The sequence below is a fragment of the Cryptotermes secundus genome, unplaced genomic scaffold (genome assembly GCF_002891405.2).
Source record: "Cryptotermes secundus unplaced genomic scaffold, Csec_1.0 scaffold117, whole genome shotgun sequence".
Lineage (NCBI taxonomy): Eukaryota > Metazoa > Arthropoda > Insecta > Blattodea > Kalotermitidae > Cryptotermes > Cryptotermes secundus.
The window spans coordinates 2,503,437-2,521,054 of NW_019737981.1; the positions used below are offsets into that span (position 1 = coordinate 2,503,437).

The 17,618-nt window shown below is 41.7% G+C and overlaps 1 protein-coding gene across 1 annotated transcript in view; it reads left to right on the plus strand.

The window, feature by feature from the left end:
• LOC111870555 overlaps window positions 1-17,618 on the plus strand; it is a 116,520-nt gene that overhangs the window by 25,046 nt on the left and 73,856 nt on the right. Inside the window, exon 3 of the mRNA XM_023862930.2 lies at window positions 5,930-6,013. Within this exon, the coding sequence (XP_023718698.1) occupies window positions 5,930-6,013 (84 nt within the window). The remainder of the gene's footprint in view (window positions 1-5,929; window positions 6,014-17,618) is intronic.

The following is a 17,618-nucleotide window of genomic DNA, read 5'->3' on the forward strand; positions in this document are numbered from 1 at the left end:
CTTCGCTGATGTTGTCTTCCTATAATTCGTTAATGCCGACATTACCTTAGAAGCTGTCGCTCTCGATACACCTCATAATGTGGTAGTTTTGGCCACAGATGCTCCAGCTAAACGCGCACCAACGATCTGTCCCCTTGCAAAATCGGACAAGTCTTCCATTTTTCAATACTTTCACATGGACTGTCATTCAACACTTTCACTAATGCACTGATACGGGCACTACAGAGTGTAAACAAACGGAATAAGAACACTCAGTGATGCCATCTGAAGTTCTTTGAACGTAACCGACACAAAAATAATCTGTTCCTCAATTTCTTAGTGTTTCCATTATTTTGTTCACCCCTGAATGTATATATGTGCTTGCGTACGTGCATACCTTTACAGACACACATACATGCAGAACCTACCATCAAGTAGCCAAGGGTTTAAGGATGACCAGAATTTTTCGGGCGTTTTTAAAAATGCATGAATTGATTCGTATTATAAAACAAAGTATCATTACCTGCACATATCGTAACATCATCGAATTCTATACTGATATTGTGAATTATGAATTGAAGAGTAAGCGAAAAGAAGGGACGAAGACCTATTTTGGGGAAACTTCACTACTACAGCCCAGAGGGAGTGGGAAACCACGAAAACCTTCAGTCGGTAAGTTTCCGGTTGAACAATCGAACTCGGACTTCTTGAATAAGAAGCAAGAACTAAACCACGGGATAGAAGCGTGCGCCATAATGGATATAGCCTTACCTACACATATTAAATAGCATAGTACACTGAATAAATTCTGATTAAACAAGGTACTGAACTAACTCTGCCGTAGTAGGCCGCGCCATAGCTCAAGCGGTTAGTCGCTGGCGTCCCACCGTGGTGGCCCGGGTTCGATCCCGGGTCTGGTCAAGTGGGTTTTGTGGTGGAAAAAGTGGCGCTGGAGCAGGTTTTCTCCAAGTACTTCCGTTTCCCTGCCAATCTTCATTCCACCAATTGTTTCACAATCACACTCACCTATCATCTTGGGCTGGTACATTCGGCCAGAAGTGGCCGCAGTGCAAGGGATTTAGTCCCACACCACTAGCAATAAAAAAACACTGCCGTAGTAGAACCCGAAGGTTTGCCACCAATAATATCCGAGGCTATCACTGAACAGGATCCTGAGCCAGTTTTATAAGCCATTCATTCTCACAATCTGTTTTCCTAAGATCCATGATATTATTGCCCTCACGTCTCTTTCACAGCCTTGGAACTGGCAACGTTCCAGCATTTTCTCCATAAAATTTCCGCATTTGTCTTCCCATCTTAGCCACATGCTCAATCCATCGCAATCAATTACATAATTATAGAACTATAGATAATCTTGTTAGTGATTAATTTAAATTGACAGCTGAATAGCATTTACCGGTTGCTAGCAAATTACCCGAGGAAAATCGGAGTGGCACGAATTTAAGCACTTTGTTCTTCCAGTTTATCGTATATTTTTTAAAGAAATGTACTGTAAATAAAATTTAATATGCCGTAACTGACATAAAAACTTCGCAAATTTTCTTAGTTACACAAAACATGACTAGAAAGTGGGTACGCCATAATGTAGTTCACAAAATTCCCAGAAGCGTTTCTTTTAAGTTTATTACGCTTATCTGTTATATGTTTAGAAAATCTGATGAAAGATTTATGTGCAGTTCAGTCTCCATAGTGAATTTTATGGGCAGTAATCGTTCGTTGAATTAATTTAGGGATTGTTCTATATTTGTATTGTTAACGAGTGTCCAAAACAAACCTCAATTTTCAAGAGATTACTCCGTCAATTCTTAAATTCTATCTGGGGATTTCTAATCAAGATATCGTGTGCATTTTTATGTTGCCTCATGTGTGCTACATATCACGCCAATTGCATTCTCTACATTTGATAATACTAATTAAGTGAAGAGTACAAATTTTGAAGCTCCTCATTATGTGATCATCCCCTTGTTACTTTCTATTTTTAGCTCGAAATATTTTCCTTATCACCGGTTTTGAAATATGTAACTTTTAAGAAGCGATCCTGGTGTTACTGGGTATCACAACTTGACACATCAAATGTGTAAAGCATCAGTTTATGTTATAAATAAATCTGTCAGTTGTTATTTCTTTGTTCATTTGATCACACATTTTAACTACATAAGAAAGCAGTCTTCTGGGATGTGGCACCGTGTAGATGTGGTGTTAACCGACGTTTTGGAGGAATGTACCCTCCGAAACTTCGGTTAACACTACATATACACGCTGCCACATCCCAGAAGACTGCTTTATTCATAGTCACCGCCGTGAAAACCTAAAAAATTTAACTACACAATTTATAAAACGCAGAACTGTACAAAGACTGTGGCTGAATTAGAAATGCTGTCTTACGGAACGGATTTGGAATATTTCGAAGCAACACTTCAGCTTTTGCCTGGAGGATCTGAGAAAATCATATAATATCTCAATCAACATAACACATCTCTGGTTCAGTTTCAAACTCCGGGCCATCTGGATGCGAAACACTGCCAAGCACTCATCCCTTATCTTCAGTATACCAGAAGTATTAGTTATACTAACACGTACAGGACTGATCATAATTTCTGCCACAGAATAAACGGATATACTCGTACATTCTACAAAAATTAGGCAAAATGAAAAAATGCGTATGAAGCACATAGGCCTGACACCTAAATTTATTGACGACTTAAAGTAACTCATATTGAAATAATGACGAGCTAAATGAAATATAAGCCCTACCAGGATACTTAACTGAAGACCAAGTGCCGATATGAGATCCTTCCGCTGGCCTTCAAGAGCGACATTTTAGAGTATATGCAGTATACTATATTCCGATATCTGCTACTTCCGACTTTGAATACCTCACTGAATTCATGTTAATCTGTACAAGTTGAATGTAGACTGCGTGAGTATGTGGTGTGTAGACCCGGTGTGGAGGTGGGGTCGAATACCTCCACCGTGACCCTGCGAGTTATAGGAGGCGACAAAAAGGGAAGTCTCAAATCTGAGAAAATAAAATATGGTCACGAGTCCTAAGGAACTCAGACCCGAGGAAGAATGCGCTGGCAAGGGCCAACCCCTCGTCAGAAAGGGCGCCCGACGCAAGCAAGACCGTAACTGTAAAACAGTAATAAATATCTGGTCTTGAGCCCCAGATGTTGCTCGACACCAAGTTTTAATGACTGACTGACCGTGAGTCGCAATGTGACTTTGACTTTAAGTCAGTTGACATTCCAGACGCCTTCCAGCTTTGGAGAAGAGGAATTGAATAGAGGAAGTCTCTGTAGTTGCAACTGGCAGATTAATTGAGAAGAGTTGGCAGTTGCAGCAGAGAATTGGATTGAGAATCCTGGAGGAAATAGCTGGAAAGCAGTCCTATACGAGAGCCGGTAAAGGAACGACGTAAGCGCGGGAAGGTGAACAATCTCCACTGTTGAAGCCGTTACCAGGGAACGGCGCTGACGAAGACACAGAAGGCTGGAAAGGGTTTAACGGGTGCTGTGGTGAACTGTGAATTGTGGAGATTAGCGATAGCGCTGTAATAACCTGTAGTTCCGTGTGGTGTGTACAAGTAGTCAATAAAACAAATTAGCCAATCCAAACCCCGTTTAATAGTCACATCTCCACAGGTGATATATTTTTAAATTAAACATACTTTTTGTTACCTTTTCCATTAACAAATATTATTGATATTAGGCCTAATAGAAGGAAACAAATACGATAAATATTCTTACAATTTACTTTTCTAATTTCATGGATGAAGGGATGCCAATAATGAATCTTGAGGGATAGCGGTCTCACGTCAAAACTGATCACCTCCGATGGCGCATAAGACTCACAAGAAGTTCCAATATACAATGGAATCTACACACTTTCTCTAGTCTGTCACATTCACAACAATAAGATTACTTTACGTAACCGTTTCTGCATGTTCATGTCTTTTAATAACACAGTGACAAGCAAAAAGGAATTACTTATATTTTAGTGTGGGCTTGTTAAACAGTTCACTACAATGCAAGCCGTTACCCATTCCTATAAATAATGATTTCGACTCCATGCCGAATGACTGTTATTATTAGTAGCCTTACTGTTATGTCTATAAAAGAATGATCCACACTTTAACCACTGGCTTTATGATAAACTTAATTAAACAATGGGGATGCTTGATCTTATCCTGTTCAAAATCTTTCATTTTCCCGTGCGTGCTCTGAAAACCTATATATGCACCCATAATTCTCCTCTGTGGAATATAAGCGCGTGGAATTTGGTCTCTTGTCTTAAGGGAACATTAAGCTTAACAGCAATATTTAATTTAACATCAAGTAAGAACTGAGGTTTTCGTGGTGGTAACTATGAAGTTTGCTTTCTTCTGAGACATAATTCCATCTACTTTGTTAGATAGGTACCCACGTTTCAAAGGAACGTCCTGAAGACAGAGAGAGCAGTTTCTCTGAAGCAATCATTTTCACCTACTAAACTGTACGGCATCATTTCCCAGAAGACAGAAATCTATATCACGTTGATATACAACCGGATATTATTAAGATGCTTTCAGTCCTTACACAAGAGAAACAGAATATGACCCATTTTTGTTTCTTTTTTTCCTTGGCACTACAGCCCCAGTGGGCCTAGGCCTACCTCCATGAACTTCTCCGTTCACTTCGGTTTTTCTAGATTTTACACATTCGGTAGGACTCCTTGGGCGGGTGATCAGCTCGTCGCAACCTGTAGACAAACACAGAAAAACGCACACAAACATCCATGCCCTGAGTGAGATTTGAACTCACGATCCCGGCTTCCGAGAGAGCGAAGACAGTGCATGCCTTAGACCGCTCGGCTACCGTGACCGGCTATATGACCCATTACTCGTATTAATTCACATGTAGAATTAAATAATAATAACAATGTGAAATTACATGTTACGTTCTAAATGACCGTCTTCTGGCTCGGTTTACTTACAAATTGTCAATGTGAATACTTTCTTAGCCCATTTACCTAAAGCAGTCTTATGCGAGATCCATGCTTTCTGTGTGACTGTGCAACCCCCCCCCAAAAATGAATTATGAATGCCTGAATCAGTCTTAATGAAACTTGGTAAACTTGCCCGTCTCTACAGTGTGCTTCATAAATCCCTTCCACCTAGTTGGGAGTGAGTAGCTTAATTAGTTCATTCATATAAAATTTGTTATTTATTGTCGATATATTTTGAGGCACTTGTTTGATAATGTACGAAATGTATTTCACGCATCCACTTACGAGGCTTCACGTACTCTCTGGGGGTACTTGAACCTCTGGTTCAATATCAACATTTATTGCTATCACCACTATCCCTTTGCCATCATCACTGCTGTCGTTGATTTATTCACTTAAAGACGCAGTAACTTTCAGACTAAATTTCGTCGAATGATTAGATGACCGTGAATAATGAATTAGAAATAATGCGGAAGGAAGCGGTCATGGTCTAAATTAAGGTATTATTCCGGCATATGCCTGGGGAGGCTTGAGAAAATTGTGAAAAACCTAGACGGTGTCCTGGTACAGATCTAAACACGGCACATTCCGAATTCGCGAATATAAATGGAAAACGTTGGCACCTCATCCACCTTGCTCGGTTCGTCATCATTGTTGATGAAGGTGTTATTATTTTATTCTTTTTAATAATAATAATAATAATATTAAAATATTAAGTGTGCTAAGGATTAATGTAAATATATATATATTTATCACTACAATAAGGTTGGCTTAATTGCAGTAACTAATGGTTATTATCTAAATGATACAGGTTGTCCTGTTTTGTCTTTGGTTAGTGTGTGTTCTCGTTGTCTCTTTGCTCGTGCTTACTTTATAACTGGCCTTTAGGCTGATGAGTAAACAGGTAAATAAATAAATAATTATTATTATTGTTATATTTCAGGTTCAGAAATGTGTATCAGCTAGCAGATGAAATCAACAGCATTGTCACCCATCCAGTTCGAATTCAGCTGTTCCATATAGTCAGGTAATATATTAAAACAGGAGTTCCCAAAATGTGCTCCAACAATCCATGTGATTGGTGACGGATTTCCAAACGTTTCGTAAATTTCATTATGATTATTGACTAAAAATATATCTAATTATAGTTAAAATCCAGACAGTGTTACTGCCTCAGAAAGTTGCTGTCCTTAAATCGCAATGATTGAAGTACTTTAAAACAGCCTCAAAACTGCTGCCACCCATCAAGAAATACGTCAATGAGCCCCGGTTTCAGAGTGGTCTCTATAGCCTTATTAATGTTTACTTCTGTCTCAAACGGCAATGTTGTCCAGTGGTAACACTGTTTGCTGATGGCCACGCTCAAGCGGTTAGTCGCTGGCTTCCTACTGCGCCGGGCCGGGTTCGATCCCGGGTCTGGTCAAGTGGGATTTGTGGTGGACAAAGTGGCTCTGGGGCGGGTTTTCTCCGAGTATTTCGGTTTCCCATGGCAATCTTAATTCCACCAAGTTCTCCATCATCATAATCAACTGAGGCAGGCTACAATAGGCCAATCAGTGGCCGCCGTGCCGAGCGGACCCAGTTGGACTCCACCCCCCACTAAGCGAATTAAAAAAAAAATATGGTTGCTGAATAATGAATTTGATGGATTTAGAAAAAAAGCGGTAGTCATGGCATAATGGACGCACTGTCTCAGTATTTGCTTGGAGGGACTGAGAGAAGCACAAAAAACTTCTCGGGATATCCGGTGACCCGGCAGAGACTCAAACCGAGAATTCCCGCTATAACAACACAGCGGGTTTTCTTTTTCTTAATTTTAAAGAAGAGATATGATCAGATATCGGCACATAAATGTGCCCCTCCATTCCCTCCTTCCCTCTCTTCAAAATATATCCTGGATTCAAGAAATATGGCCATCCTAATTACAAGTGTCATCCTCACACCCAGCAAACGTAAATGCTATACCAACATATAACGGTTTAAACCAAGGCATGCAGCATTTTGCGCCCAGATAGCTGCGAGACGGACAGAGATCAAACCTGTTTCCACATTGCCAAATACTGGGAAGCACAAACCTGTTTCCATACTACGTGAAGTTAATTCAAAGAGACATGCAAAGGTCATGTGACCTACTATGCTCAAGTGATGCTCCCTGCATCCTTGAGCTACTTTCAGTTCCAGTGCCGGCTGTTCGATATCGAAATTCCGTTTCAACATCAGATAGCCTTTAAATTACCTTGTGTTTTTGTCTTTTGTTCTATGTCGCTGCCAGTATGCTGCTTCGTAAAACATACGTGTATGTCGTCTAGATTCTAGGCAATATGCCTACTACTACCCCATATGCCTTCATGGCGTAGTGCTTAATTAGTTAAGCACAGGGACAATTTTACCTTTTAGTCTAGGCATTCCTGTTTTCCCTTCCTTTCGTGCTTGCCATGTGCGTATCATTTACACTTAACGAACATCATACAGTTCGACCATGTATAATTATTTTATTGCTAGTGGGGTGGGACTAAGTCCCTTGTGCTGCGGCCACTTCTGGCCTATTGTACCAGCCCCATATGATAGGTGAGGGTGATTGTGGAGGAATTGGTGGTATGAAGATTGGCAAGGGAAACCGAAGTACTCGGAGAAAACCTGCCCCAGTGCCACCTTGTCCACCACAAATCCCACCTTACCAGACCCGCGGTGGGAAGCCAGCGACTAACCACTTGAGCTATGGCGCGGCCCCTACCCGATTCTGTATAACTTAGAAGCTCACAAATTGTCGCTAAAGGAGACAGGAAACAAAGAAAAGAAGACGCATGCCTCGCAATAGAGCGAGCAATCTGTCTATTTCACGGCTCATTATTGTTGCCAAGACACTGGAACCGGTTTTACAGGAAGATTAAAAATTGTGCCCCAACCTCAAGGACAACGTACTCCAGAAAACCCCATTTTCTCTATTTATTCTTCCTTCGTTAATTAAAGTATCATAGTTATGAAACGAAAGCCGGTATAGCGACTAGCCACGGGCTGGACGACCAAGGGATCGGGGTTCGAGTCCCGATGAGGACGAGAATTTTCACTTTTCTATGTCGTCCAGAGCTGGTCTAGGGCCCACTCAGCCTCCCATCCAACGGGTACCGGGGCTTCTTTTCCCCGGATGTAAAGCCGCCGGATCGTGAAGCTCACCAATCATCTCCAACTAGCGCCGATGTCAAGAAAACGTAGGAATATACATCCACTTCCCCATACGTCTTCATGCTGTAGTGCTTAATTAGTTGCTTCTTTAGTTATGAAACAGGCCAGTGATTTTCAACCACGTGAGGACTGAAATGCGTTTTATGCACACGAAAGCGTATATATGGGCCTGAACTTGTTGTTTAGGCACTGGTATATACGTGCATTTATGGAAAGACAGCATTAAGATTAAACTTAAAAAAAATATGATGTGAAAGTGTTGGCTGATTTTGATTGGTTCAAAACAGTGTCCAGAGGCCGGATGTGACGGTAGTGAATACTGTACAACAGAAACAGTATTCGACAGTTGGGTTGTTTTTTTTTAAACAAACATATATTTGTGCAAACAAATATTTTTGACAGTTCTTTTGCATATCTACGGAATTTGGTCTCTTCGATGGAAGAAATTAAATAAGAAACGTCTGGAAGGAAAGCGTTCAGGAAAATATCTGAATTTAGGAGGGAAGAAGTAAATGAACATTTCGGGACATTTCAATGCTAGGAACTTTGTGATTTAAGCAGGTCATCCAGTATTGTTAGGGCGGTGAAATGTAAGGTTATCATGGGCTGGACAATGAGGACAGAACTTCAGTGGGGATGAATGAGTGCAAAAGGGGTGGATCACAATTATCTGCTCCATGCACTGCGACCTTCAGTGATCTATTGTACTTCCCCTTCTGGTTATCTCTTTAGCAAACATACACTTCTAATGAAATGTAGGACTTTACGGTGACGTCATAGTAGTCATTTGGTTCCATAAAAACTGGCTCAGATAACTAAATCTTACGTAAGTTATGGCCTCACAATCACATAGGCTATGTGTGGCTGATTCGTCTTTTTCTTGGCACCTTTGGCAAATAGGGTTAGCTATCAGTCCCCATTAGAAAAGGTGTCCTTTTAGGTGACAGTGTCCTGTAAATAGTCCTACCGCCCACCTTATCTGGTCTCTGTTTAATTCTTACAGCTCCTTCGTTATTCTGGTAGGGAGTCCTTTTACCTGTTTGAGTCCAGTTAAGGATTCCCAGTATTTTTGATGACTTTGCTCGTCCAGTCCCTGACCGCTTTCTTGGCAACTCCTACTGTGTTGCCGCAAGCTGGTTCACGTCCTATGGACGCAAGTTCAGATCCCGTCTTTGCCAGTTGATCTGCCGTTTCATTATAAACAATTTTCCTGGGGAGTAAAGCGCGGCCGGCGCGTAAGGCTGACAAACTTACTGCCATCTATGAGCCGATTGTCTAGATAATGTGGGACCCTCAACGTCTCACAACCCTATGGGCCTTCACGGCCTGGTACAGGGATAGCTTCACTTTTACTTTACCCTCACGACCTGGCACCCATATCGATTGAACTTTGTTATGTCTGGCCAGTTGTCTAGTGGGGATACTTAATGGGAGATTGCCACCATAAAGGCCGATAAGTTATGATGATACCGTTACAATATCAGAAAAATATGTTGTCGAATTATGAGGTGGATCGAACTGGCTCAGATCGTGCTCAGTGATGTGCTATGGCAATACCAGTGTTGGAACCTTCGGGTCGTACCACCAGGCTAATTCTGTATGCATGTCTACTGTAGTGAGTGAGTTAACTGACAGGTACATATAATGGGGTTTTAGAACAACCGGTAGTGCCTGTTCCGTGTACCTGTCTGCTCTTTCTGTTCCTGGTCAAAGACTAAAGCAAACAGAAGCTAGTGGCAGTCCGGAAGCAGAGCCGTTGAGCATCGCTGAAGACGGTGGAATGCTTTGTTTGCGAGTTGTGTTACGTTCCCATTCTGTGAACCGAGACGATAGACGGACAGGCAAACGACTCTCACTACGGCCGTCACGAGGACTGCATAACTTGATCGGAGCGCAACCAAAGCATAATTCGTTTCATAGTTGACTAAAGCTGTATTCGTCTCAGACATTCTTTGTAAATGGAAGTACTGTTGCCCCTCTCCCTAAACACCCCCACATATGAAGGCGTATACGGATAGTGGAAGTAAACCTCCACGAGTTTTGAACCTCGGCACTAGGAGACGAGGGGTCAGTTTCGCGTTCCAGACACCTTATACTTGAGTAAAGAACATCGAGCACCCACAGGATAGGAAATAGGGTGGGCCCCAGAGCCAATCTGGACATGGAGATGGAAAATATAAAAAGGATTCTTGCCTGATATTAAATGCATAACGTGAATTCGTAACAAAGAGATCATCCATGTACGTCCGCATAGGTAGTTGTCAAAACTAATTGAAGGATATTTCGATTTAGCTTTGTACGAAATATCTACATTAAAAGTTGTATAATGATTTAATCTGGTTCGTGTTGATTCAGTAGAATTCCTTTATATGAAGCCAAAATCGAACTTCATTACAGTTCTCCAAAATGTTTGTTCATACAGAAGACTGAGATATGAGAACACAATTTTATATATATCGTTAAGATCTCAACTTCACTTTATTCGACGATGGATGTTAGGTTCTCAGCGGTGGCCATCGTCTGGGACATAACGTCATGTAGACCGTTACAAGTCCACTGACGCCTCGGAGGAGCGCCTTGCTTCCATCATCAGGGCACAAGCAGCATGTCACCTAATTCTTATGTGTTTCTTGCTTGCTTTACACTTCGACTGTGAAGATGGAAATTATGTGTAAAGTGCTGGAGGGCACATTTCCTGTTTTGTGGTATATTACAACTATGCACTATCTGGAGTCTCCAAATGAAGGAGAGTGAGATTCAGGGGGCATGCAGCGAACAGGAGAGAGATATAAAGCATAACATTTTACTCTGATGGGAAGAGATCACTTTGTAGATACAGGAATAGGTGTAAGAAGGATAATATTAAAATTAATCCTAAATAAATGCATAAGGATATGGACTATTTCATCTTACTCGGGACAGGGTCCAGTAGCACAGGTCTTATGAATACAGTAATGAACTTTAATAAAGGGCAGGACATTTCTCGACCAGTTAAGTGACTTTGTTCCATAGTAATAGTTTTAGTCAGCTTGTTAGGTACAATTTTGACTGCTTCCATAGGTTCAGTACTGACATTCTGAATTCACAATGTACACGTATATCGTATACGCATCGAATGGAAACGTGAATGTGAATGGTGAAAAGAGGATGTGGCCCATTTTTCGGGCAGTATCCCAGAATTTATTTGTATGAAATACCTCAAACGGTCCTCCTCCCTCGGCGTAATCTGTTTTCGTAAAAAATCACTGTTTGGACTTCCGCAGTGTAAAGTAGGATCGATATTCGCGAAAATGAATGTCGATTAAAAAAAAACAAAGCCAATGCAGGAAACAGAGCAAATACAAAGCGGACATAGTGTACTGAGTGTAGCAGGCCGAAAGTGGCGAAGAGTAGAATCTCTGTCCTGTGGGGAACAAAATCCAAATCTCTCTCTCTCTCTCCCCCTTTCCTGTTGCTCCCACTTCGGAGCTTAGGGGATCCGTGAAACGCGTTGCTTCACTTCAGTTTCTATAAAGGCGCGTCCACATTACTCGTGCTCGTGCGAATCGCAATGCTCGCGAGTAATGTGGACGATATGACAAGTCACGAGGCAAGCAAATTTAAATTTTTTAATTTAAAAACTATAGCCAGTAAATTATAATACGACTACGGTCTATACACACTGTGAGTAAATATACGGATCCTCACGCGCCGAAGCCTGGCGAGCAACTGAAGTAGTGTGGACGAAGATTTACGAGCACAAGTAAAAGCCAGACGAGTCTCCCGACGAGCACAAGTAATGTGGACGTGCCTTAAGACAGTCGGTAGAACTCGCTGGACGGGCGATCAGCCCGTCGCAAGGCTGCTACCTACACAAAAACAAAATAAACGCAGACAGCATCCATGTCTTGAGTGGGATTCCAGCCCTCGATCCTAGCGTTCGAGCGAGCGAAGACATGCCTTGTCGTAAAANGTGACCACGAGCTGTCCAAATACCGGCATGTTATTCTAAATACTGTAGTATTTAACAACTTCCCAGAAAGCACATCGCGTCTCCATTACAAAGATCAGATGGTAAATGCTTTTGGTGGGTTGGGGGGGGGGAACTGTTCTTTTTTGTGTGAGATAAAACGAAACACACGAATACACTACTTGGAGGAAATGCAGAGTTACTGAACGTGAAGCCTGATAGTGCATGCAGTTACCATTGCAGTATAAACAGCTAATGAATCGCTTTTATGCGCAATGATTTCCTCGCTTTCACATGCCCGGCATGCAGCACATTGATGAGTATCATATTTAGCGCGTATAATCAAGCATATCCCCGTGGCAGTTCCACCGAACCTGTGTTCTTCTGCGGATTCGCTGCCGGACATATGAATTACAGGAGCTCTGAGTAAGATACCAGTTAAGCGGCCTCCGTAGTCTAGGGGTAACGTTCCCACCTCATGACTCAAGGTACGCGGGTTCAAACCCGGCGAAGGTCGTGGAATTTTTAAGGGCGGAAAAATTCAGGGAACAAGTCCTCCGGGAGGGACTTTAAGCCGTGGGTCCCGTGTCGTAGATTTACGGCACGTAAAAGAACCTCATGTCTGATAGCACACACCGTCTACTGGTAGGGGATGAGGACAGTAAAAATTAAAGGGGGACGTACAATGGACCAATACCTGGTCTAAATGCATGGGGAAACCCATCCCCTCCAATAACAACAACAATAACAACAACAAGATACCAGTTTCTAATCCGGCTGGAATATCTGCAGAGTGCTATAGAAGGTAAACCAATAGATCGACTTACCATCTACTGTGCCACGAAATCGCAGTTTACTGGCTAGCACTCCTGATTAATATTTCGAAGATACCGGTTTTGGACTGAACTTTTAGAACATCTGTCGTTTTCATTGGTGCTTCCAGGCAAATTCTCAGATAGTATAGACATTGTAGCTTCCTTCTCAAATCTCCATCCACACTCGTCTCTCTTTCTTTCTTTATATTTTCTTTTCGTTCTATCTTGCTTCCTTTCCTTACTTTCTTCTCTCCCTCTCTTCTCTATTTCTTTCGTTCTCTCGGTCTTCCATTCTTCGTTCTTTACTTCTTTCTCCTTCATTCGTTCAGCTATTTGTCTTTCTCTCTTATTTTATACCTTTGTTTTGTTTCCTTCGTCCGCCGCTTATAAGCCGGGATAACGCAGTCGGTATAGCGACTGGCCACGGGCTGTACGGCCAAGGTGTCGAAGTTGGAGTCCCGGTAGAGGTAAGATTTTTCTTTTCTCCACGCATCCAGGTCAGTTACGGAGCCCAGCCGGCCTCATATCTAATGAGTACCGGGGATAAAGCGACAGGGGCGTGAAGCTAACCACTCACCTCCAACTAGTGTCGAGGTCACGACTGGATAGATCTATACATAGGCTCCCCATACGTCTTCGTAAAGTAGTGTTTAATTAGTTAAGCACAGGGAAAAATTTACCTTAACTTTCATTTTTATTAAATTATTTTAATTCTCTCCTATTCGATATCGCCTGAACACGAGAAACGTTGCCTTATTTAGGCGTCCTTCGTTCGGTAATGTGTTGCTTAAGTCAACGCAGAACTGCTACTGGGTCAAATGATTTCCGATTATCAACTGAAACTTTCTTCTCACGAAATGGGATATGGACGAATGATCCAGGTATAGGGGCCATCGAAAGTCCGAGAGACCAGCGGCATGTAGTGAAGATGTGGCCCGTTATGCTTCAACGGGCCGGTCTGTGCCCTCCTTTCGTTTTTAACGTGAAGCAATTTTAAAGCTAGTTTGCCTCAGGTCATACACAACTCGATAAAGTTGCACTTTCTAAGAGTTATTTGCACCAAGTGTGTGAAGTGTACGCTTAACATGAATATAATGATGGGTAACTTCAATGCGCCATCTCCCAAACACTGCTATTATATATGAAGAGCTTACAAGCTAGTTCTCGTAAGTTTAATTTTCGTTCGTCTACAACTTCCGTATAGAAACGCAAACTGAAATGTATCTCATTTATCAACAACGTATTATAATATATATAAATGACTGCAAACTCACATTCCCATGAATCATAGTCCTTTGGAAGGCGACAGCTGGTCAAGGAAATCCGTGCTTTTCTGAAGCCGGAAGTTGTTAACGAGATTCCTCCACTGGACTCTGCCCTGAGGAACTTGAATCCAGTCCACGTCCTCACTCCCCTACCTTCTTAAGATGCGCTTACATACTGCTGAAGCAGCCGGGGTAGCTCAGTTGATATAGCGACGGGCTAGGGGCCGGACGACCGGGGTTCGATTCAAGGGAGGGACAAGAGATTTTTCCCTACCCCACAACGTTAAGACCAGCTATGGAACCCACCCATTCTATCGCATGGGTATCGGCAGCTGTTATACCGAAGGTAAGGTGGCCGGGGCGTGAAACTAACCATTCACCTCGATCTAATGCCAAGGCAAAGAATATTGGAGCTATACCTCCACTCCCCCATACGTCTTTATGGCGTGATGCTTAATTAATTAAGTACAGGGAAAACTACCTTTTACCTGTTTTACTTATACGTTATCTTCCCATCTGCGCCTAACTAGCATACTGAATTTCACAAAAATGTAATTATTATTATTATTATTAATATTTTCTAATATATATGAAAAAGCTGATTTATGACTTTGTGTGAACTAGGCTTTTTAATCCTGTCTCTCTTATTGAATACAACAAAAATTTGTTTAACAGCATACGATTATAGGCCTATCGGCACATAAAGAACTTAATTTATGACGTTACGTAAAGCACACTTTGTAATCAGTCTTTATGACTAAAAACAGAAAAGGCGGCCGAGAAACTCCTTTCATACTTCTGTCATATTAGATAATATCGAAGTTTCATTAACGGTACATCTTAGACCCACATTCGAGAAAGTTCATTTGAGGCCTTCGGTTTTGTTGTGGATGAATATGGCTGAAAATCGTAAATGCCCGACAGCCTTACGGAAATACTTCCATATCGAACTACGTATAATAAAATCTCTCCAACGGCTTAGGCACTGATGTATTTTTTAGTGCTAGTGGGGAGGGACTAAGTCCCTTGTACTGCGGCCACTTCTGGCCTATTGTACCAGCCCCAGATGATAGGTGAGGGTGATTGTGGAGCAATTGGTGGAATGAAGATTGGCAGGGGAAACCGAAGTATTCGGAGAAAACCTGCCCCAGCGCCACTTTGTCCACCACAAATCCAACTTGACCAGACCTGGGATCGAACCTGGGCCGCCGCGGTGGGAAGCTAGAGACTAACCGCTTGAGCTATGGCGCGGCCTAAGCACTTATGTAAGTCACAGACAGACGGATAGATATGACTTTGACCTAAGGCGTTCTTTTTTTTTAACTTGAAAAGAACTCCTAAATAAGAGGAAGAAAACGATCAAACAAAGGATATATTGGCTATTACTTGTACTGAACTACGAGAAGGTTGTGGCCAGAACTGCACATATCCTTACAGCAAATCTGAGAACGCGTGTCTTGTAACAGTTTTCCTGTAACTGAAACATCGACTCAGCAGTGTCAACCGGACGCTATACACGGCTTTATCATACATAATTATGTAAGACATGCTGCGCTGTTATTTGCTGTTAAAACGACGCGGCACAGCGTTGGCGTTTTTATTTATAACGCGTAACATCAAGAAGGAAAGAAAGAAAAAATAGATAACAGGAAGGATGGAAGAAAGGAACAAACAGCGAATGGAGAAAAATTATAAAGGCGGGAAAACAGAAAGGAAGTCTCATTTCAGTAAGTAAGTAAAGCTATCCCTGTAACAGGCCGTGAAGGCCCATAGGGTTGAGAGACGTTGAGGGTCCCACATTATCTAGACAACTGGCTCAAAGATGGCGGTAAGGTTGTCAGCATTACGCGCCGGCCGCGCTTTACTACCCAGGAAATTATTTAATTAATTCCTGGTACTCATTTCTGTTAGAGGCTGAGTTGACACCAGGGCCATAGTGCGGCTGGAAGGATTAAGTCAACTGAAAAAATCCAATGACCTCATCGGGACTTGAACCCGCGACCTTCCGGCTTGTAGCATAATGCCTCAACCAACTACGCTCTCATTTCAGTGGACGCTAAAATATTGTGTAGCTTATAAAGGGATTTTTTTATCGACTCCTACTTTGGACAAGCCGCCTTAAAATACGACATAAGAATTATAAATGGTAAGCCCTGTAATGCGTTCATGTCGTGTAGGGTGATACGATGTATTGTGGAGTTCGTGTAAGATACGTGATCTGTCAAAATTGAAAGACGCATGAAGAATGCATAACGAAGTATTATACAGTGGCTTTCATTAAGGATGAATGATGGGTGAAATACACAAGATGCAGAAAACACGGCATAACAGAGGTCACTGTGTGCCTCAACGAGTTTCTGTGTGCGGAATCCTCGTCATATCCGGTATTAACGACTAGGGGAAGGAAGAGGGGTGAATGGAACGGAATTTAGCCTGTACATCTGTTCATCAGTAATTTATTTAAAATGTCATTTCACGATTGCCGATCCCAGTTGCCTCGAGACATGCACGAACAATCTCAGGCGGCTCGAATATTGAGAGAGAGGGTGTCGTACACCTCTGTACACAATTTCCAATAGTACATATTCCAACTGCAGAAAATATTCCAGGTATTCCTATAAGATGGAAATTCTTTTTACAGCCATCGTGTTTATAACCCATCACAATTTTTATTACAGAAAAAAAATCGTGCAGAATTTGTGTTTACGTTTATGATCTCCATACACAATTCCACATGTGTAGTTCTTCACGGTACATTACCTGTGGTCATACCGAAAGCTAAATAGACTTCACGCAACAGCCATATGTTTCTAAAGGGTTCTGACGATGGTGCATAACACTCAGAATTACTGCGTTTTCGGACTTTGTCAATCGTCCGGTGTTCTAAAAACCAAAAAAACACAAATTTTCGGAAACAAATCTGGTTTCCGAAACGTCGTGTTTTCTACTTTCTTGAATACCGGACTATGAACATAGTCCGAAAACCGAGTAATTCTGAGCCTTGTGTTTGTTTTGGGTTAAAAAACACTATATAAACGGAAGTTATATAATTTTCCAAGATAAATCTGAATACAAAGTTCGTAATAAATCGCATGTAAACCTACAAATTAGGTTCGAAAGGAAGAACAAATACGCACACATACATACACGGAGAAGGCAATTCTCTTGCGTCACAATACAAGGAAAGTACACTAAAAATGGGGGGGTCTTGAAAGTGGCAAGAAGCCGAACAGGACTGTTAGAGAACATGTCGAGACCGAAGCATTAAACGTCCGAAAATAAAACGGAATAACAGCGTGGAGATCAGAAAAAAAATTTCAATTGGAACAAGAAGTTAATGCATCATCATTAAATAATCTATGAACCATATATTTGAAACCACTGTAAGGGAATTCACTTTATTATCTTCGAAGGAGAATT